At 43.3% G+C, this 22,566-nt stretch overlaps 1 protein-coding gene across 5 annotated transcripts; it reads right to left on the reverse strand.

Annotated features, from left to right (window-relative positions):
* Nucleotides 1-5,672: 5,672 nt before the first annotated feature.
* Nucleotides 5,673-19,411, reverse strand: LOC141121750 (uncharacterized). 5 transcript variants are annotated; one of them, XM_073611461.1, is made up of 9 exons: nt 19,327-19,411; nt 15,578-15,817; nt 15,316-15,450; nt 15,127-15,199; nt 14,913-15,010; nt 14,605-14,823; nt 14,291-14,515; nt 14,060-14,201; nt 5,673-10,840 (listed from the first exon to the last, which is right to left on the reverse strand). In XM_073611461.1, the coding sequence occupies exons 2-9, from the start codon at nt 15,671-15,673 to the stop codon at nt 9,843-9,845; spliced, it is 1,986 nt and encodes a 661-aa protein (XP_073467562.1). In that variant the 5' UTR covers nt 15,674-15,817; nt 19,327-19,411; the 3' UTR covers nt 5,673-9,842. The 5 variants fall into 5 exon arrangements, with proteins under 5 accessions (XP_073467562.1, XP_073467561.1, XP_073467565.1 ...); XM_073611460.1 differs by having other exon boundaries at nt 15,127-15,202; XM_073611464.1 differs by having other exon boundaries at nt 15,127-15,228.
* Nucleotides 19,412-22,566: the final 3,155 nt, after the last annotated feature.

A 22,566-nucleotide genomic window follows, 5' to 3' on the forward strand; every position in this document is an offset into this window, starting at 1 on the left:
TAAAAACATTGCTATGAATGCGGTTAAAGATGTGCTATCTCCCCTAGCAACTGTGACGAAGGCCACAGAAGTGTCCCTAGAAACACCCAGGTAGCTCTGCATTTTGGAGGTTGCCCGGGATAGATATGGTGCCGCTCTGAGGGATAAGAAGGTACCTGAACCTGGTGATAATAAGATGTTAAATGCTAAAACTGAAAAAAACTCACGGTGGAAATAGGTTAATGCAGTCTGGCAATGACATGTGCGAAAGTGTTCATGCGTTTAATGAAGTGCCACCAGAGCAAGGTGGTGAGAGTGTGGTATTGCAGCCTGCTCTGGTTAAAAATGTATTGCCACAGTCTGGTTTGAACAAAAGTGATATGTGCAATGTGTCTGTTGCTGAGCCACTCTGTCCCAATGGGTCTCCTTGAGCAGTTGGAGCGGCTACTGTGTGGTACCTCTGGGAGCACAGAGATAACAGACTGGGACAGATGGGCAAAAAGCCTGTTGGCTTTGTTGGAAAAGGCCTCTGTTGATAAGAGTGGAGCAGACATGATTTCTGCGGTGCCAGATGAAGGACCTGTAGAGCAACTTGTATGCAAGGGTGCATTTGCTACTTCAGATGATGTTGCTCAGCAGATGGAAGCGCCAAGTAAGGGCGAATGCACAGAAGAGGTCGTGTCTGTGATCCACAAAGAGCCTGATGATGTGGTAACGAGTGACGTGCTGCCAAACAAGCTGGTGTTGGTGGAAGTGCCTGATGACACAAGTACAACTGAAGTGATTGGGTTCACATACCCGAATGTGGAATTATGTAGCGATGGTCAGTTGTCAGGACAGTTGCTGGAAGAGTGTTGTGGGCCAGTGGAGTTGGTGGATAGTGAAGTTGCCATGGGAGACAACAACTCAGCTGTGTGTGTGATTCTTCTTCAGATACTGCCCTGTCAAACACTGGTGAAATGAACGTTAACGGTAATGAAATGGGTAGTGACCTTGTGGGTTTTGATGGTTTTGTTGCTTTAGGTGACAAAAATAATGGTAGACCTGATGGTCTTGGTCAAGTTGATATGGTTGTAGCGAACCCTGAAAATTGTAATGAGATAGGGAATGGTATGACTGACACAGAGGATGTAAAAGATACGGCAGAATTAGGCCCCCTACAGGTTCAGGAGGGTAATTCTGGGGAAGATTTCCTGAGGTTTGATGAATTTCTAAGGTCTGAGAAGGATTCTGGTAAACAATGGTCGGAGGGAAATAGCCAAAGCTCAGCAAGGTGTCACATGACTTAAAAACCTCAGAGTGGCAAGACAGTCAGGGTGTCCTTCAGAGAGAAACTAGGATGAGGCTGCAGTCATATGAAATCAACATCATGTGGAAAAATGTACAAAGATTGGTAAAAGGACTAGTATAGGCCCAAGAGAAGTGGGAAGACATTGCTTTTGGAAGCGCACATGCAAAAAGGCATGGGGGTGTCTTTGTAGAGCCAGAGTAGATGTAGTAGGGGGACATGAAGAAAGTCACCTGATGGGACCAGATTTGGCCCATGTGGGTGGTAGCTTGCATGGTCGTGCCAAAGTGAGGAGGTTGTACTGGTGTGTTCCACCCTCTGGGTCGAAACAATGGTGGGGGGATATGTGGTAGTGTGGTACCCCACCGGTGTACGGACGCAGGATTCTCAACCAGGCAGGTTGAGGGGCTCCAGTGTAGTTGCTTATCTGGGAGGAAACTGGCTTTTCAGTTTCCTCATTATTTAGTAAAGTCTGCTCTGGGACCTGGAGCCTGGGGATTTCTTAGAGATCCGGGTGGGATGAAATCCTCAGTCCTGGGTCCGGATTTTGAGACTCACCAGCACACGGACTGGTCAGGTGTGTGCTGGCCTATTTATAGATACCTGACCATGGTTCTAGGCTCCACCCTCCCGAGGAGTCCAGGCTTGGGAGAGAGAACCCAGAGAGTGCAGGCCGCACTGTGAAAGCCAGAGACCCGAGTCTGAGGTCACTGACAGGAGTCAGGAGGGCTCCATGTGGGAGCCTGAGCAGTGGTGCTGCTGCTGAAGAGAGCCAGGTGGCTCTGCATTTTTGTTTGCAATGTTGCATGTGTGAGCCAGTAGGCTAAACATACTGTTGTTTAAAGCTGATGCTGACGGTGAAAACCCCTGCGAGGGAAACCCTTTTTTGTTTGATCTTCTTTAATAAAAGTGGGCCAACAAGCCCTGAAAAAGAAACATTTGTGTGAACTGCTCTCACAAGCAGGTGCTGCACTTAGGCTAAATAACCCCCAACTTTATATATATATATATATATATATATATATATATATATATATATTACATCACCTGACATGTATTAAAAACTGTGTACACTGCCTGCACTGTATTAGAAACTGTACAACGGCTTCACTGTATTGTATACTGTGTACACCACCAGAAGTGTATTAGAAATTTTACACACTGTATTAGATACTGTGTACACCGCCTAAAGTGTATTAGAAAGTATACACCACCGAATGCACTGTGTATGTGTGTGTGTATATGTACATATATATATATATATATATATATATATATATATATATATATATATATATATATGCTACACTGATGGTCAATGATGAGGCGGCACTGATGAGTCTGCACAGATGTGTGCTAATAAGCCTGCACTGATGGGGCGGCACAGATGTGTGCTAATAAGCCTGCACTGATGAGGCGGCACAGATGTGTGCTAATAAGCCTGCACTGATAAGCACTGATTGATGGCACAGATCTGCACTGATGAGGTGGCACAGATTGATGGCACAGATGGGCACTTCCACTCCAGATGGGCACTGACCCTGACGGGCACTGTGACACTGATTGGCACTGGTAACGCTGATCTATATATATATCTATAATATATCGCTCACGATCCAGCACAGGTAGCTCTCCCTTCTCACACAAGGTCTCTGTGTGAGGAGGGAGAGCTGTCAATGAGAGATGATTTCATATGTTTACATTTGAGATCATCTCTCATTGGACACGCCGATCGCGTGGTAAATGGCCTTTATGATTGGCTATTTACCGTGTTCTGTGATTGGCTGTGTCTGTCCAAGGGACACGGCCATCACAAATTTTCCCCAATGCACACTCGGGGGGGGGGGGGGGGTGCGCACGGGGAGCGCTGAAAGATGACGACATCATATGACGGCGTCCCGGCAAAGTAGATCCATGCTGTAGCTGTCATTCGGCTATAGTGCGGATCTGAGGAGGTTAAGCCAAAACGTGATTGACCTCCTGTAATACGAGGTCAACAGTAGCTGGTAAGCAAGCATTTTTGCACTTGGTGGTGTAATCACAAGAGGATCCTTTGTTTATGGTGGCGGATGCCGATGATATCCAATGAAATTCTTTCTACTTCAGCACGTGAGGAATTTATGTTTTACTACTTTGTAATGTTATTTGATTCAATCTAGTACACCATTTAATAATATTGTGGTACTGTGACTCAATTTGTATTATATTTGAACTGTGTATATCTCGCAGAAGAGTTGCTGATTTAAGGGACTATTTCTATATACAATATACATTAGCGTGTTTTTTCTTCTTCTTTTCTTTGTAAATGTCACTGTTGCTGCAGCACATCCTACAGCAAGAATAAAAAAAAAAAATTGTAAAAAGTTTCTCAAAATTACATACAACACCCTTTTGAGGAAGAGGATCCTCATGCAAAAAAATAGAAAAACTTGAGGTCCAGGAAATACATATCAGCCCCTAAATCCGAGCATGCAGCCTGGCTGGCCAGGATGGGTGGGGAGCAGGATAGAAGATCACATCGGTTCCTGTGTCTGTTTTTGTAAACACAAGCTGATCTCTTATTCGGTACAGCCAATCCATGCCAAAAATCATTGGCCTGGACCTGATGACTAATCCGTGCTGTAACGAATCACAGCACCACTGGGCCATTGCGTGTGTGCGCCATATTCCTTGGAAAGCTGATCACATACTGTGTACGTGATCTAGTGCAGAGCGGCCTCCCCGCAGCAGTAAAATGTACATGGGGACTGGAAAGGTCCATAACTGGATATTTCAGCACTTGGATGATAAATTGTTTTATATGTGTGATATTGTTTGGATTTATTGTTGAGATTGACTTTTTATGTACAGTGATATTTACACACAGCTCTGCACGGTGGAGATTGATATAGATACAAATTAACTCCTTTGTGCCTAAGGGTAAAACAAATCGAAATGCCTAAGTGCACAATTTTGGGATATTGACATGTGTTAGTAAAACCATATATATCATCACAACTACTTTGTGCATCTAGGTGGATTACATCACATTTTTTTCAGGACAAATTGGCCTTTCATTTGGTGGTGAATGGTAATGGATATCTCCTGCTTTTTTTGTTTATTTTTTATTATTAAAGTGGTGTTCCAGCTGAAATTATACTTTTTAAATAAAAATACCCCTATAATACACAAGCTTAATGTATTCTAGTAAAGTTAGTCTGTAAACTAAGGTCTGTTTTGTTAGTTTATAGCAGTAGTTTGTTATTTTATAAACTTACAGCAGGCCGTGGCCATTTTAAGTGTGGGCATCTGAAGCCAGACTGTATTTCTTCCTGGATCTCATCTTTACAGATCTCGCACATGCTCAGTGCAGCACAAGCAGTGTAATAGGTTTCAGGTCAGGTTTCCATAGCAACGGCAGTGTCAGAGGAAGTTGCCGCCCCTTCCCAGAAGGCATTGCAAACAGGAAATGATGCGATGGGCCACGGCCAGGGAGGAGGAAGTGAAAAATGAATACAGCAGATATACAGTAGGTGCTGAGAAAAAAAATTAAAAATATCCAATTCGTTTTACAGTGCACAGTTTAGTGAGGGATGCTGAAGAGTTGTAAAAGTGGGTGGAACTCCACTTTAAGAGAAAAAATCATTAAATAAATTTTATATATATATATATATATATATATATATATATATATATATATATATATATATATATATATATATTACATTTTTTTTTTTAATTTTAGCTGTATTTTTCTTGGTACTACCATAACCTTCCTCCAAAGAACAATAAATTCTCCTGATCCTTACGATCGTAGCAATACCACATATGTGGATGTTAGGTGTTATATGTACACGTAGTACAGCCTAGAAACAATAGTGTGCATTTTGTTTTGTTTTTATCCCACCTAAAACACACAGACACTGATACTAATTAAAAAAAAAAATACAATTATGTTCCCCCACAAAAAAACACTGACCTTGACCCAAACACTAAGCCTGGCACTGACCTGGATCAAAACTTGATCTAGGTATTTTTTTTTTATTTTTTACTATTATTTTATTTATCATTATTTTCTTAATTTTATTTTTTTTACACACACTTTTTCTTTCTGTGCAAGGACAGAGTGATACAATGTACCTTTCGCCTCTATTCACAGAAAAAGAAAACACGGGGGCGGGCTTCACAGTGACTGATCACTGTGATAGCCAATCAGAGGCTATCACAGCGATCAGGAGTTCCGGGTCCTGATCGTTAGTATGGGGCTCGCGGTGAGACCCCAGTCTCTGTGCTGGGAGCACACCGTGCAGCGCGCTCCCAGCACAAAGGGAGGTGCGTAAATATGCGGCCCGACAGCAAAAAGCCCAGTTCATTGGGGCCACATATTTGTGGGACGTCGGCATTAAGGGGTTAACTTTCATTTGAGTTTGTGATTTTAAAATCTTGTTTAATAAGAAAAACTGGTAAAACAATGCAAACAAAATATTTACAGAAAAGGGTCCTAAAGAAGAAAAGAGGTAATAACGCAACAGAAAACATAAAGGGTTTGAGCGAAAATATGTCATAAAGTCCTGGTTCTGTGCATTCAGCAAAGTCATGTCAATGAACATAAGATGGATCAGTGCAATCTTGTCTGATGTTCTTGTTAGATGGTAAAGGAGAGCTCCAGATTGTTGATGCAGTCCCTCTTTGCTTGTTCCTGAGGAGGCTGTGGACATAAATGATCTGACCAATGAGAAGATCTGAGGAGTGGCTGATGGGATGTCATAGTGTTTATGACCGTGTAGCTGATACTCCCTCAGATACAGTTTTATATAGGTATTAATATCTTGGAATACCTACAGGTTACATTCTGGTAACTCAATCTCAGTTTTTGTAGACGACACAAAATTAAGCAGGGAAATAACTTCACATCAGGATCTAGAAATTTTACAGAAAGTCCTGAACAAAATAATGGGATGGGTAAATACATGACAAATGAGGTTTAACGTGGAGAAATGTAAAGTAATGCACTTGGGGGCAAAAAACATAAATGCAAACTAGTCTCTAGGGTGGAACTGCCTGGGGAATCAAGGATGGAGAAAGATCTGGAGGGTCCTAGTAGATGACAGATTGAGCAATAGCATGCAATGTTAAGCTGCAGCTACCAAAGTCAGCAGAATAATTAGCATGCATAAAAAAGGTATATACTCCAGAGATAAAACTATAATCCTCTCACTTTATAAAACTCTGGACCGGCCACATCTAGCAAATTCTGTCCAGTTCTGATCACCAGTCCTCGGAAGGGATGTGCTGAAGCTGGAGAGAGTCCAAAGAAGGGCAACAATGCTAATAAGGGGACTGGAGGAGCTCAATTATGAGGAACGACGGCAAACGCTAAATGTATTTTTGTTGGAGAAGCGACGCTTGAGAGAAGATACGATAGCAATTTACAAATACCTCAATGGTGATCCCAGCGTAGGAAAAAAAACAATTCAGTCCCAAGGAGTGTAATGCCGTGTACACACGAGCAGACTTTGACAGCAAAGGTCAGACAGAACGAATCCGCCGGACAATTCGATCGTGTGTGGGCTTCATCGGACCTTTGCTGTCGAAAAATCAGATGGACTTTAGAAATAGAACACGTTTCAAATCTTTCCGACGGACTCGAGTCTGGTCGAAAAATCCGTTCGTCTGTATGCTAGTCCGACGGATGAACAACGACGCAAGGGCAGCTATTGGCTACTGGCTATAAACTTCCTTATTCTAGTCCGGTCGTACGTCATCACGTTCGAATCAGTCGGACTTTGGTGTGATCGTGTGTAGGCAAGTCCGTTTCATCGGAACTCCTTTGAAAGTCCGTCAAAAAGTCCTTCGGAGTTCAGTCCATCGAAAGTCCGGTCGTGTGTACACGGCATAAGAGAGCACGGGGCCACACAATGAGATTGGAGGAGAAGCGGTTTAACCTTAAGCTGTGCAGGGGGGTTTTCACTGTCAGGGTGATACAAATGTGGAACTCTCTTCCACAATTTGAATATTTGAATATTTTTAAAAGACTCTTGGATGTGCATCTTAAAGAACACAACATACAGGGATATGGGAAATAATTATAGACACTGACACATGTGCACCTACGCAGGTTGAACTGGATGGACTATTGTCTTTATCCAACCTTGCCTACTATGTAACTATGTACTGTAAATCCTGTATAATAATAATAATAATAATATTGTCCAGCATGAAATTACCGTGTGAATGAATACAAATATGATGGGTATCAGATGACTATTTCAGCAAGGAGATGTAATGTGTCTCAACTGCCTTCCGTACCGTCTAATATAGAGGTGTTCAGGCTTAAAATGTTGCTAATGAACCACTTCAATACCGAACACTTTTACCCTCTTCCAGTCCAGGCCATATTTCAACTTTTAGCGCTGTCACACTTTGAATTACAATTACTCAGTCATGTAACACTGTACCCATATGACATTTTTATCTTTTTGTTCATACTAATAGAGCTTTCTTTTGGTGGTATTTAATCAAAGTGTTGTTTATTTTTTGATAAACAAAAAAAGACTGAACATTTTGAAAAAAAAAGTTTTAGTTTCTGTTAAAAAAATTTGCAAATAAATAACCGTTCTTCATAAATGTAGGCAACCATTTATTCTGCTAAATTTCTTTGGTAAAAATAACCCAAATCAGTGTATAGTATTTAGTCTGTGTGAACATTATAAAGTCTACAAACTATGGTATATATATTTGAAAACTGATCAATCCTGATCCACTGATGGACTAACTGATCTCATTTCTTGAGGCCCAAAAATGCCAGGACAGTACAAATAACCCCCAAATGATCCTTTTTTGGAAAGCAGACATTCTGAAGTATACAGTGAGAGGCATGGCGAGTTTTTGAAGTTTTTTTTTGTCACAATTTTTTGGAAAATGAAAAAAATCAAGTCATCATATGACTGGTGTGGTGGTGATCAGGGACACTGAATAGTGACAGAATGGTAAAAAGAAAAAAAAAAATTTTCTTTATTATATTTATTTTCTTCTTTTTAGGATTTTTTTGTACATACTGTGACCAGGGCAGTAAAGTGTTAACATAGTAACTACTACTTTGGAGAGGTGATCAGGATTTGTTTTTGCTTATAACAGTGAGTTTATGCTTATGTGTGTACTGTTGTGATTAGCCATAGCTAATCATATTGTACAGAATATTATTATTATACAGCATTTATATAGTGCCAGCAGTTTGCACAGCACTTTACAAAATCAAGGTAGACATTACAGTTACAATACAATTTGGTACAAGAGGATTCAGAGAGCCCTGTTCACAGATAGGCTGCGATTGGCCCTATCTGTATCATATAATCACTGTGACCAATCACAGAGATCAACTCAATAGCACACAATGAATGGCTACGAATGGAAGCCATTCATTGTTTACAATTGCCATGTGATCTGCTGTGATTGGTCACAGGGATCACATGGTACCAGGAGAGGCCCAGTACACTGATCTGTCATCCGCTGTGTCCAGTGACAGAATCACGCCACAGCGTGGCCTGTGGGGTGATCCTGGGTGGACATCATATGACATCCACCCAGAATGGCAGCGATCCCGCCCGACCTTCATATTACTATAGGCTGGGTGGGAAGTAGTTAACTGAAGCAGGTAAAGATGTCCTCATTCTTGCTGTACTGGTATCATCTCAGGAGATATGAAATACATTGTAACTTTGTGGTTAGTAAAAGCCAGTAACAGTCATCCAGAAATTTGTGTTCGGCCATTCTACCAGCTGAACAATTTACGATGATGAGTCTGATACTATTAGTGAGGACGGATATCTGCTTGCTGTTCTAATGACTTTAGCCTGGATTTGAAGGGTTTATGATGGCTATTAGAGTCAGACTGGGATGTGTATTATGTTGGGTTCTGGTAATGGGATTTATGATGGCTCAATCAATGTTTTCCATGCTTTGTTGTGATTTTGGTTTATTTGGGTAGGAGGTTCTGCTGTGTCCTATCAATGGACTGATAAGGATGTTTTGGGATGCAGCTAAAAGTGTGTGAATTGCAGAAGATGTCCTTCCGGGATTATGGAAAGCAGATCACCGCTGTTAGGTGTCTCCTATTCTACAAAATGTCATGGCTGACCTCTGAATTCTGAACATAGCTGCCCTGGTTCTTCTCACAGAGCTTTTAGGGGGCTCACTGAGCATTATCATCAAAATAAGCATTTGTTCTGAGTGCTCCAGTTATAGCAAATCTCCCCCTAAGTGTTTGTGAAAGCTTACACTAAAAATGTATTCGGCCAATGAAAAGTAATGACTCCAATTTTATATTTCTACTGCATCAGTGGCCAACACAGTACAACACTTCATCCATGTCTTTGGTGATCTATGGTCTCCTTATGAAGTTTTTTTACATGATGATCAGCCATGTAGTATATCCGAGGTGTATAGCCGGGTGTGCTTCTTCCCCACATGAGAGCTGTGATGTCCAGCAACATTCATATAGAAGACATTTCCCGCACTCAAGGCACTAATACACCTCGAGGGTTGTGTGGGATCCCTGATGTACAGGAAGACAGGACTTCATTGAGGAACAATTCCCTCACATAGGACAGGAAAGTGGCTTCTCATCTATGTGCAATCTCTGATGTCTGGAAAGATTGGACTTCACTGAAAAACACTTCCCGCACTCAGGGCAGGAATACGGCTTCTCCCTCATGTGCAACCTTTGATGGTTGTAAAGAGTGCACTTCTGTGAAAAACTTTTCCCACACTCAGGACAGAAATACGGCTTCTCCCCTGTGTGAGATCTCTGATGCACGGAAAGATGGGATTTACGTGAAAAACATTTTCCACACTCAGGACAAGAAAGTGGCTTATCCCCCGTGTGCAATCTCTGATGTCTGGAAAGATGAAACTTCTGTGAAAAACATTTTCCACACTCAGGACAGGAATACGGCTTCTCCTCTGTGTGAGATCTCTGATGTTTGTTAAGATTGGACTTCTGTGCAAAACATTTCCCACACACAGCACAGGAATACGGCTTTTCCCCCGTGTGAGATCTCTGATGAATGACAAGATCTGATTTTTGTATATAACATTTCCCGCACTCAGAACAGGAATATGGCTTCTCGCCTGTGTGCAATTTCTGATGTCTGTAAAGTTGTGACTTTGATGAATAACAGTTCCCACATTCGGGACAGAAAAAAAATGGCTTTATACCTGTGTGCAGTCTATGATGTTTGTAAAAATTGGACTTGTGTGAAAAACATTTCCCGCACTCAGGACAGGAATACGGCTTCTCACCTGTGTGAGATCTTTTATGCACATTAAGATCGTATTTAAAACGGAAACACTTCCCACACTCAGCACAGGAAAACCTTTTATCTGTTGGAAGGACGGCACCGTCCCTCACAGTCTGAGGTTCCTCAGGATAAGAGGAATACGATGGTCCATCTACACTGTGTGGTGCCGGATGGACATTGGAGGTAGCCGGGTTTTCTCCTGGACTATACTGTGTGATGTCCTCATCTTCTACTTTACAGTCTGGAGACAAAGTGAGACAATCTTCTGAGGTTTTCCTCATCTCCCGTCCGTGTACTAAAATAGAAATAAAAAGATTATTACTAGACATGAGCTGATTGGTTCCCCTAAACCAGGACTCTGCCCACATCAGGCAGCTTTGTCTCTGAGGATCTTACAATTCCACCCTCAATGTAACTAGTAAATGGGTCTTCTGAATATCCTACCATTTCTTTATTCATGGACCTTAGTCAGAGAGTGAGGAAACAACAATAGCTGTCTTTTATAAGAGTGACAATGATGAGGGGATTATAGGACGAGTCTCCCCACCCCCTCTATCACTCATTTCCATCCTTCTAATACAAGAAGTCCTGCACTTCCTTATTTGGTCATGAATAACAGCAGGACTGAGCCCCACCAGAGGTCAGAGAGTGAGGATGGGGGGAGAACAACCAAGATGAAGACTGGACTGATCCTGAAGACGTCCATCATTGGGTTATTGACTCCTCTCTCAATATCTTTTTCTGTTTAAGGTTTCAAAGTTTAAGGATGTTATCACATTATTATCAACATGTTAAAGTCTGTGCACCAATCAGATTATCAGATATGAAATGTCCAGCTGGTAGAAAATGGGTGTAACAAATGAGAATACATATTATGTTTATACAGTATATAGCAGTGGGTGGAGAATAGAGAGCAGAAGTCAGGGGTATGTAACCCAAAACTTATTTTATAGGATACATCAGTCAGGACTATATAGTACTTGAATGATGTAATGTACAACATAAAATATATAGTACAGGGATCAGAACTATGTACCATGCAATATACAGAGAATTATACAATCAAGATTCATATTATTGGTATTCAGTAATCAGTGGAAGCTTTAATGTTTACATGAGACAAGTTGCAGAGGTCCCACACCGCTGCCTCCCATCTCCTGAGACTGCACTCAGTGATTTGGGTCTGAGACTATACAGACATATTCCTCCACCCGACACAGCCAGCAAACAACAGAGCAAGTAGCCCCAGGAGAATTGTTCTGTCAGAGATCTTACTAGAGCTGGGCAAGGAGAATACCCAAGAGGCATGTCCTAGGTGCCTAGGTCGAGCAACGCCTATTAAAAAAATCAAAATTTTGCTGCCAGCTGAACCCCAGAAGCTACATAAATCCAGTCTAGATACATAAATTGAGTCTTACATGATATTGCTAAGTGTTTGAGTTGGAATATATTGTTAATGTATTTTTATACAACTACATCAATATTAGTATTCAGTGAAGAAGCTCACAAAACCAGGTAATGTAGTGACCTTCCAAGATGACAGTTGTGCCATCACAAGAGGGGATATCTTAATTGCAAAGGCTAAAATTACAGATGAACTGTATCAGCTGAACTGCAATGAGGTGGTTAATATGGCCATGGAGGAAAAACATTCACACATGGCACAAACAACTTGGGCACAGAAGGTCTGACATAATGAAGAAATTAACAGAGAACGACTATGAAGTGGAATAAAAATTAGTCCATTTGATCAAACAATGAAATGCACCAGCTGTAAAAAGGAAAAATGACATACTGGGGGTAAGCAATTATGACCGCATTCTACAAAATCGACTTCCAGGAAAATCAACTGAGAAAACTCCATATGAAATGTGAAATGGAAAAGCCCTGAATTTGAACCATCTAAAATTTTTTGGAAGCAAAGCCTATGTGCACATCCCAAAAGAAAAATTTACAAAATGGGATGCTTGCTCAAAGGAAGGTGTACTTGTGGGGTACAGTGAATCTCAAAAAGGGATACAGAATTCTACACCAAGACACAAACAAGGTAACCATCAGTAGAAGTGTAATTGTCCATGAAACTTCAATGTGTTAAAAAATGTTATTTTGAACTAACACAAGCACTTAAATCTGAGTAAAATTCCACATCAGTGTCACATGAAGATAAGAAACAAAGTGACACAGAAATAGAAATTAACACAGACAATCCAAATGCTGTAAAAGAAGAAACCAGGCCACAAGAGGCTTCAATCAGGAAATTCACCAGAAGCAATCCCACCCAAACGTCTGTCCTATGTTAAAACCAGAGCCAGATTCATGGGATAAGACACAAAGACTTCCAACTCATGAGAAACAAAAGCGGATTAGAAGCTTTGACAAATACGCTTACAAGAAACAGATTTATAGAACTGAGATCTGAAATGGGACTAATATAAAGAGTAGTTACTGAGTGGGGATGTTGGAATACATTGTTCATGTATTTTTATGCAACTACATCAATATCAGTATACAGTAGAGATATAGTCTTCAACCAGTAGATGGCAATGTTTATAAGTTTGTAGCTGCTCTATGGTAAACTCTATGTCTTTTCTCTGTTTAATAAAGTTCCTGTTTCCTGTCTGCAGTTAAGCAGCAAAGCCCATGTGCACTATCTGTCTTCTGTAGGGCTATATACATAATTTCTACCAGGTTCTGGACACAGACATAGCCAGCTACAGCAAAAGAAGTGGTACAGCAACAGGAATAAGACTGCCAAAGAATGAAATAAAATGGCCAGTATCACAGCTGCAAAGCTTTCATTTACAAATCTGACAAACAAGAACTACCAGTCTTGGTAGTTCAAGATGTAAATGCTGCTCATAAGAGAAGGTATGTGGAAATGTATAAATGAAATTTAGACCAGAACAGAGTGGATAGAAAAAGACCAAAAAAGCTCAGAGCACAATCTCTCTTGGCATAGAAGATGATTAAATCATACATATATGTAAGTGCAAAACTGCTAAGAAAACATGGGAAGGATTACAAAAGGTGCGCAATAGAGCTGAATTCAGCAATAAACTGTATTTGATTAGAAAACTTTATCAAACCAAGCTGATGAAAGGCCAGTATATGTAGGATTACATAAGGCACAACTTGGAACTGGTTGACTGCCTGAGGAATAGGAGAAGAAATAAAAGGTTTTCATGTTGCAGCACTATTACTCAGTGGCTTACCAGAAAGTTATGAAACACTTGCCACAGCACTTGATGCACATCCAAATGATGAACTGATATTGGAAAATGTTAAGGGCAAGCTTGTGGATAAATATAAGCGTAAAACAAAAGCATTAATAGTGACGGTGCTTCTGTCTGCTTTAAAGACGAAAAATAAGAGTAAAAACAGTAACGCCCAGCAAAGTGGATTGTGCACTGTCTGTTCTGTAGGGCTATATACAGAATTTCTAACAGTTTATTTTACTGTGGACAAATCAGTGAGCAGTGTGGGTGGAGGAATGTATTTAGTGTTAATGACCCACCTTTGCTGATCTCTGTAGGAGTGTCCTCCTCTATAATTAGTCTAATTATTCCATCTTCCTCCATAGACTGATGATCATTCCCCACATACATCTCTTCTTCTTCCACTTTAACCTCAACTTTAGAATCTCTCAGGTTTCCAATCTGAAAATATAATAAAAATGACATCAATTGTAACATTGCAGATAATGTACAGATCCTAATGATACTATCAGTTATTATTCCTCATCTACCTGATGATGGTGAGGGATGGTGTGACCTTCCTGTTTGGAATCCCTGGAATACAGAGGACGGGGACATCTCTCTGGTGGGTTTTTGTAGCTGGGTGACTCCACCATGTTCTCCCAGTACATATTTTTGTGTTTATTTAGGAACTCTGAGTCCTCCATCACCCCATCCTCATCCTCCTCTTTTATCTCTTCTTTGACATCAACTTTACAATCTCTCAGGTTTCCACTCTGAAGACGTAATAAAAACGACATCAATGGTAACAACACAGATAATGTACAGATCCTAATGATACTATCAGTGATTGTTCCTCATCTACCTGATGATGCTGAGGGATCCTGTGACCTTCCTGTGTGGAATCCAGAGGATGGAGACATCTCTCTGGTGGATTTCTGTTACTGGATGACTCCACCATGGTGTCCTGGTACAGATCTTTGTGTTTTTTTAGAATCTCTGACTTCCCCATCACCCCATCCTCATCATCATCCACTTTTATCTCTTTCTTTACTTCAACTTTAAAATATCTCAGGTTTCCACTCTGAAGATATAATAAAAATGACATCAATGGTAATAGTGCAGATAATGTACATATCCTAATGATACTATCAGTAATTGTTCCTCATCTACCTGATGATGGTGAGGGATGGTTTGATCTTCCTGTGTGGAATCCCGGGAATACAGAGGACGGGGACATCTCTCTGGTGGGTTCCTATTACTGGATCCATCTGTAGGAAACACACACACTGACTGAATACATTGTTTCTATGTGTTTATCAGATGATGGGGGATCTAGGTGGACCCTCCGTACTGCTCTCTCCTTTACAATAAAGTCTCCTCTTACCCGGTGATGTGAGGGGCGGCTGATTCTTCATCATGATGTCCTTGTAGAGATCCTTGTGTCCTAAATACTCCCACTTCTCCATGGAGAAACAAACAGTTACATCTTGAAACACACAATGATACAGTCACCATCCAGACACATCCCTTGTCTGTTACTGGATAATGTCCCAGAATTCCCAGCACCGCTCACCTCTCCTGTCAGCAGCTCCATCATCTTCTTGGTGACTTCTAGAATCTTCTGCATGTTGTGTCTCTCAGGTTTTAGAGAGTCACATGGAGGCACTGTGATGGTCATATGATCACCTGACTTCACAAGAGGAAATCTCTGTATTAAGGAATCAATAGGAATATCATGTTAGGATCCCAGAATCCTCCTCACCTCTCCAGTCAGGTCTGTGTTTTATTAATAGAGAAAAGAGTGATGTCATGTGACCTCCCAGAATCCTCCTCACCTCTCCGGTCAGCAGGTAGATGATCTCCAGGGTGAGATTTAGTATCCTCTCAGTCATGTGACTCCAGTCTTCCTCCATCCTTATTGATTTGATCATGTGATCTATGTGGGTTGCTCAGTAGCGGAGAATCATGTGGACGGTATTATTTGTACAATATTAGGATGGAAACATAAGGATTTAATAGGAAGACTGCCCCCACTGGGAACTGGATCAAATAATTTGGGATACTTAGGAGTCTATCTATAGAAAAAAAAAAAAAAAAAAACATGTGCATAATCATTCCTTCTGCAAATCTGCTTTCACATTTATTTTGTGCAAAGTGGGCAAGTAAAGATGTTCTTTAGGCTCTTTTCTTCTCTAAGCAAATGTTCTTTTATTATGGGCCGTAGTAAAATTCCACATTGAGGTCCATTAGATGGAGCTGAGCAGCACAGGATGTATGTCTTTGTAACAAGAGATACACTGTAACACATCTGGAGAACACTAGAGGGAGTTCAAAAATAGATGTAACTAACTAGTGTGCGGCATACACAGGTTGTTGAAAAGTTGTTGTAGCTTCATTTGTACGCAGCCTGCCGTCACCTTGCAAAGCCATAAACAGTGTGCAGTAAAAGTACCCCACAATCAACTCCCCATCACCATAATAAATAAAAGCTAGGCTGTACATTTATCTCCATCAAACTACTACAAAGACAGAGAGACCTCATATGAGAGGCAGAGTTGCTGCAAAGGGAGATAGTAGGGGGAGAGCAGTTGCTGCACCGGGAGATCGTAAGGGAAAGCAGTTGCTGCATGGGGAGATAGTAGGGGGAGAGCAGTTGCTGCATGGGGAGATAGTAGGGGGAGAGCAGTTTCTGCACAGGGAAAGAGTAGGGAGAGAGCAGTTTCTGCATGGGGAGATGGTAGGGAAAATCAGTTGCTGCACGGGGAAATAGTAGGGGAAAGCAGTTGCTGCACGGGGAGATAGTAGGGGGAGAGCAGTTTCTGCACGGGGAGATAGTAGGGAGCAAGCAGTTGCTGCATGAGGAGATAGTAGGGGGGAGAGCAGTTGATGCACGGGAGATAGTAGGGGGAGAGCAGTTGCTGCACGGGAGATAGTAGGGGAAAGCAGTTGCTGCACGGGGAGATAGTAGGGGAAAGCAGTTGCTACATGGGGAGATAGTAGGGGAAAGCAGTTGCTGCACGGGGAGATAGTAGGGGAAAGCAGTTGCTGCACGGGAAGATAGTAGGGGAAAGCAGTTGCTACATGGGGAGATAGTAGGGGAAAGCAGTTGCTGCATGGGGAGATAGTAGGGGGTGAGCAGTTCCTGCATGGGGAGATAGTAGGGAGCAAGCAGTTGATGCACAGGGAGATAGTAGGGGAAAGCAGTTGCTGCACGAGGAGATAGTAGGTTGGAGAGCAGTTTCTGCACGGGGAGATAGTAGGGGGAGAGCAGTTGCTGCACGGGGAGATAGTAAGGGGAGAGCAGTTGCTGCACAGGGAGATAGTAGGGGGAGAGCAGTTGCTGCACAGGAAGATAGTAGGGGGGAGAGCAGTTGCTGCACATGGGGATAGTAGGGAGCAAGCAGTTAATGAACGGGGAGATAGTAGGGGGTGAGCCATTTCTGCACAGGGAGATAGTAGGGGAAAGCAGTTGCTGCATGGGGAGATAGGGGAGAGCAGTTGCTGCACGGGGAGATAGTAGGGGAGAGCAGTTGCTGCACAGGGAGATAGTAGGGAGCAAGCAGTTAATGAACGGGGAGATAGTAGGGGGTGAGCAGTTTCTGCACAGGGAGATAGTAGGGGAAAGCAGTTGCTGCACAGGGAAAGAGTAGGGAGAGAGCAGTTTCTGCATGGGGAGATGGTAGGGAAAAGCAGTTGCTGCACGGGGAAATAGTAGGGGAAAGCAGTTGCTGCACGGGGAGATAGTAGGGGGAGAGCAGTTTCTGCACGGGGAGATAGTAGGGAGCAAGCAGTTGCTGCATGAGGAGATAGTAGGGGGGAGAGCAGTTGATGCACGGGAGATAGTAGGGGGAGAGCAGTTGCTGCACGGGAGATAGTAGGGGAAAGCAGTTGCTGCACGGGGAGATAGTAGGGGAAAGCAGTTGCTGCACGGGGAGATAGTAGGGGAAAGCAGTTGCTGCACGGGAAGATAGTAGGGGAAAGCAGTTGCTGCACGGGAAGATAGTAGGGGAAAGCAGTTGCTACATGGGGAGATAGTAGGGGAAAGCAGTTGCTGCATGGGGAGATAGTAGGGGGTGAGCAGTTCCTGCATGGGGAGATAGTAGGGAGCAAGCAGTTGATGCACAGGGAGATAGTAGGGGAAAGCAGTTGCTGCACGAGGAGATAGTAGGTTGGAGAGCAGTTTCTGCACGGGGAGATAGTAGGGGGAGAGCAGTTGCTGCATGGGGAGATAGTAAGGGGAGAGCAGTTGCTGCACAGGGAGATAGTAGGGGGAGAGCAGTTGCTGCACAGGGAGATAGTAGGGGGGAGAGCAGTTGCTGCACAGGGGGATAGTAGGGAGCAAGCAGTTAATGAACGGGGAGATAGTAGGGGGTGAGCCATTTCTGCACAGGGAGATAGTAGGGGAAAGCAGTTGCTGCATGGGGAGATAGGGGAGAGCAGTTGCTGCACGGGGAGATAGTAGGGGAGAGCAGTTGCTGCACAGGGAGATAGTAGGGAGCAAGCAGTTAATGAATGGGGAGATAGTAGGGGGTGAGCAGTTTCTGCACAGGGAGATAGTAGGGGAAAGCAGTTGCTGCACGTAGGGAGCAGTTGCTGCATGGGGAGCTAGTAGGGGAGAGCAGCTGAAGCACAGGCCGATAAATGGCTCTTCCTGTTTACACTGTGATCAGCTGTGATTGGACACAGCTGACCACATGGTAAAGAGCCCACGTCAGAGGCTCTTTATCAGGATCGGAGATGCAGTGCGTCAGACTGACACACCACACCACCGATCGCCGCGCTAGCGGCTTATCCTGCTGTACATCATATGACGTCCAGTCAGGATAACGTAACCACTTTGCGGCTGTCATTTTGGTATATGGCGGACAGGAAGTGGTTAAAAGTTCTTACAGGTCATCAGTTTAGCGTTAACCGTGAATAACATTCCCAGAATTACTGCTCTCCCTCTTGCATTTGTGACGATCCACAGCCAATAGCCCCCATGCGATAGCATAGTAGAAAATGACCGGTCCTCCTTATGGAAACATCAGTGGCCTATTAGGCCTCTAACATTACCTATGGACACCAGTGAAGCTGATGAAGGACAGATCGAGATTAATCAGCTGCTTCCATGACCACAGTGACCGGGGGAATGACAGCTCTGAGCCTGGAAGTGATGAAATGTTCGTATCTTCTGGGATCCATCCCTGGAGAGGAGATCGGAGAACTGATCATCTGCCACACCAGTCCTGGGCCTGCAGGAGAGGCAGCGGAGCCCGAGATACATGGAAGAGGAAGTAAATTACGGGAAGTTAGGTACTTTTACAGGAAGGGTGTGGAAGTGCAAATTTCAATACAACCCGAATCTAAATCTCATCCCTCATTAACAGAGACTGCTAAAGGTGAGACAGTGACAGAATGCTCCGGACCCATAAGTGGGGAAACGTTCTGCCCCTGAAGGGGTTAATCTAGGTTTCCACACTATATATGTGTGTATCATCATCTGCTGGAGATAAAAGACATCACAGTGACTATGGAGGAAGAGGACGGAACATGACGGGGGGGGGGGGTTACTGGGTGTAAATAGAAAATAAGATCTTATTACCTCCTCTGCTGCCACTTTCAGCTACGTCTTCTCGCTACTTCTTCCCGACTCACATCTCACCCGGAACTTCCTATTTATACCTGACATCACTTCCTGTCTGTATTCTCTGGAGATGTTCTATCTCAGTATAAGTGAGATCACCATCTTGTGGAGTTCAGAGGAACTGCAGCCCAAAAAAAATCTCGCAGTGTGAACACGGCTTTGTGCTGTGTATGTATGTACTGTATATCCTTATAGATGGGGTCATCTCCACTCCCACCAAGGGGGATAGAAATATATTACTGCCTAGTCCAGCCTTTCTCAGCCAGGGTTCCTCCAAAGGTTTCTAGGGGTTCCTTGAGCATCAATCATCTGTAAGGGGGACAGTCTTCCCACCGGTGACGATGAATGTTCTGTCCACCAGATGTCTTGCTGATGTTTTATATTGGTTATTTGTACCCGTGTTGTTAAATATACGTGCAACATGTGTAATTTAGACAATTCAAGACAATCATATGTGGTGTGCAGGCTCCATCTAGTGTTCCTTTTTGGTATTGCCGCATTTCTGCTTAATTGTTTATTGTATGTGTAAATAAGGAAGTTGTCAGCAAGCAGGGAATTCTGGGTAGAATCTTGGCAGGAAGTGAACCATCTACCATTCTTTTCAACACATTGCAGGAAGCAACACATGTATTTCTCAATCTATCGCCACCACCCCTTAGAGAACTTGAAAAGTAAGTTTTTACTATCTCATCTTGTACTGTATATCGGTGTTTATGCAATGTATGCTGTATTGTATGCAATATTATACTTATTGGGGTCTATTTCTGTTATTTTGTAGTTTCATCTGGCTTGTTCTAATAAAACTGAGATCAAAGAAATAAGGTATCTACAGTTATTGGGATAATAAGGTTTAGCTATCTGCTCCTTGAGACAGAACAATGAAGAATGTCTTTTTCCCACTGATCTAAGGGTTTTTTGTTCTCACATTAGTCACCAATATAAGGGACCATTACACTGACCACTGATATAAGTAGGTCTTTCTCCCTTTAAATCACCCATGTAAGGGACCACTACACTGACCACTGATATAAGGGGTTCCTTCTCCCATTGGTCAACAATGTAAGGGACCACAACACTGACCACTGATATAAGGGGGTTCTTCTCCCATTCGTCACCAGTATAAGAGATCACTACGTTGACCACTGATATAAAGAGGTCCTTTTTTCATTGATCACCAATGTAAGGGACCACTACACTGACCACTGATATAAGGAGACTCTTATCCATTTTATCTTCAATGTAAGGGACCACTATACTGACTACTGATATAAGAAGGGCCTTCTCCCTTTGATCACCAATGTAAGAGACCACTACACTGATCACTGATATAAGGAGGTCCTTCTCCCATTGGTCATTAATGTAAGAGACCACTACACTGATCACTGATATAAGGAGGTCCTTCTCCCATTGGTCATCAATGTAAGAGACCACTACACTGATCACTGATATAAGGAGGTCCTTCTCCCATTGGTCATCAATGTAAGAGACCACTACACTGATCACTGATATAAGGAGGTCCTTCTCCCATTGGTCACCATTGTAAGGGACCACTACACTGACCACTGATATAAGGGGGTTCTTCTCCCATTAGTCACCAGTATAAGAGATCACTACACTGAACATTGATATAAGGAGGTCATTCTTTCTTTCTTTAGTATAAACAAACTCACAAAAAAAGTGAACAAATGCCAAAGCCAGAGGCAAGGGTTAATTTGAAGAGATTAACATACATACCAACGACAAATAGGTCTCTTAAATAGTATAACTAGTAGCTTCAACTGAAGATAAAAGATAACCAGGTGAGGATGTACAATCTATGGGGTAATAACAAACCATGTATCTCGGAATGATACAAATCTAGAAGGCTTGCTAGGCAAACACTGTTCCAGGAATCAGGCCCGCACTGGGACAAAAAATAGGCCCGGGCATTTTGGATTGAGCAGCCCATAACGTGTTAACCAGCCCCTTCCCCACTGTCCACCCTGAAGGATCCCCGGGAGAGGGGAGGGGGAACCCAAGAGAGGTGTGGGGGGGGAGGCGAGAGGGGACCAGGAAAGAGCATGGGGGGTGGAGAGCACAGGGGGGCAGCGGAGAGCATGGGGGATGTGGAGACCATGGGGGGGGAAAGAGCATGGGGGGATGTGGAGAGCACAGGGGGGCTGACGGAGAGCATGGGGGAGATGGAGAGCATGGGGAGATGTGGAGAGCACGGGGGGACAGTGGAGAGCATGGGGGAATGTGGAGAGCACAGGGAAGGGGGTGGCGGAGAGCATGGGTGAGGTGGTGATGTAAGAGACCGCCACACTGACCACTGATATAAGGGGTCCTTCTCCCATTGGTCACCAATGTAAGAGCCCACTACAATGACCACTGATATAAGGGGATCCTTCTCCCTGTGATCACCAATGTAAGGGACCACTACAATGACCACTGATATAAGGGGATCCTTCTCCCTGTGATCACCAATGTAAGGGACCACTACACTGACCACTGATATAAGGGGGTCCTTCTCCCATTGGTCACCAATGTAAAGTAAAACTACCATAGGCTAACTAATCACGCGTGCAGTGTTTGTGTAGTCCCATGACGGCTGTCTCCTGAGATCTGCCTGCTGGTCTGCTGTGAAATGCTGCATCCAGATCCAAGCAATGTGTAGCCCACGCTGAGACAGTATCACATTGAGCAGATGTTGGGGCTTGTAAGATCCGCTCAGTGTGTGACACTGTCATGTATTGTAATATAACTGCATGCAGGGAGAGAGAGGAGCTGTCAGAATTCAGCGGTGATGGCGGGACCGAGCAGTTATCGAATGCCAGCCAATAGGATGAGGTCTGGGCGGGCCACTACGTGTATGTGGCTCCGCCACCTTCCTTAAGCAGCCCAATAATTGGCTGGTGTTCGATAGCTGCTCAGTCCCGCCCCCCCCCCCCCCCCGACATCATCAACGAATTCTGACAGCTCCTCTCTCTCTCTGCAAGCAGTTACAATACATAACAGTGTCACACACTGAGCGGATCTTACAAGCCCCAATATCTACTCAATGTGATACCCCCCCTCTCCTCTGTCAGTGCTTCCAATCAGTGCCACCTGTCAGTGCCAATCAGTGCCAGTGCTGCTTCTCAGCACCAATCTGTGCCACGCCAGTGCCAATCAGTGCTACCTGTCAGTGTCAATCAGTGCCAACTGTCAGTGCCAGTG

This window comes from Aquarana catesbeiana, unplaced genomic scaffold, assembly GCF_042186555.1.
Source record: "Aquarana catesbeiana isolate 2022-GZ unplaced genomic scaffold, ASM4218655v1 unanchor229, whole genome shotgun sequence".
Classification (NCBI taxonomy): Eukaryota; Metazoa; Chordata; class Amphibia; order Anura; family Ranidae; genus Aquarana; species Aquarana catesbeiana.

Excerpts from the sequence above, each read along its gene's own strand:
- LOC141121750 (XM_073611460.1), bottom strand. The coding sequence starts at position 15,673 with ATGATCAAATCAATAAGGATGGAGGAAGACTGGAGTCACATGACTGAG. Across the intron at positions 15,203-15,315 it reads TGGAGCTGCTGACAGGAGAG|AAGTGGGAGTATTTAGGACA; the intron begins GTGAGCGGTGCT and ends TTCTCCATGGAG. Across the intron at positions 14,516-14,604 it reads GGATCCCTCAGCATCATCAG|AGTGGAAACCTGAGAGATTG; the intron begins GTAGATGAGGAA and ends TTACGTCTTCAG.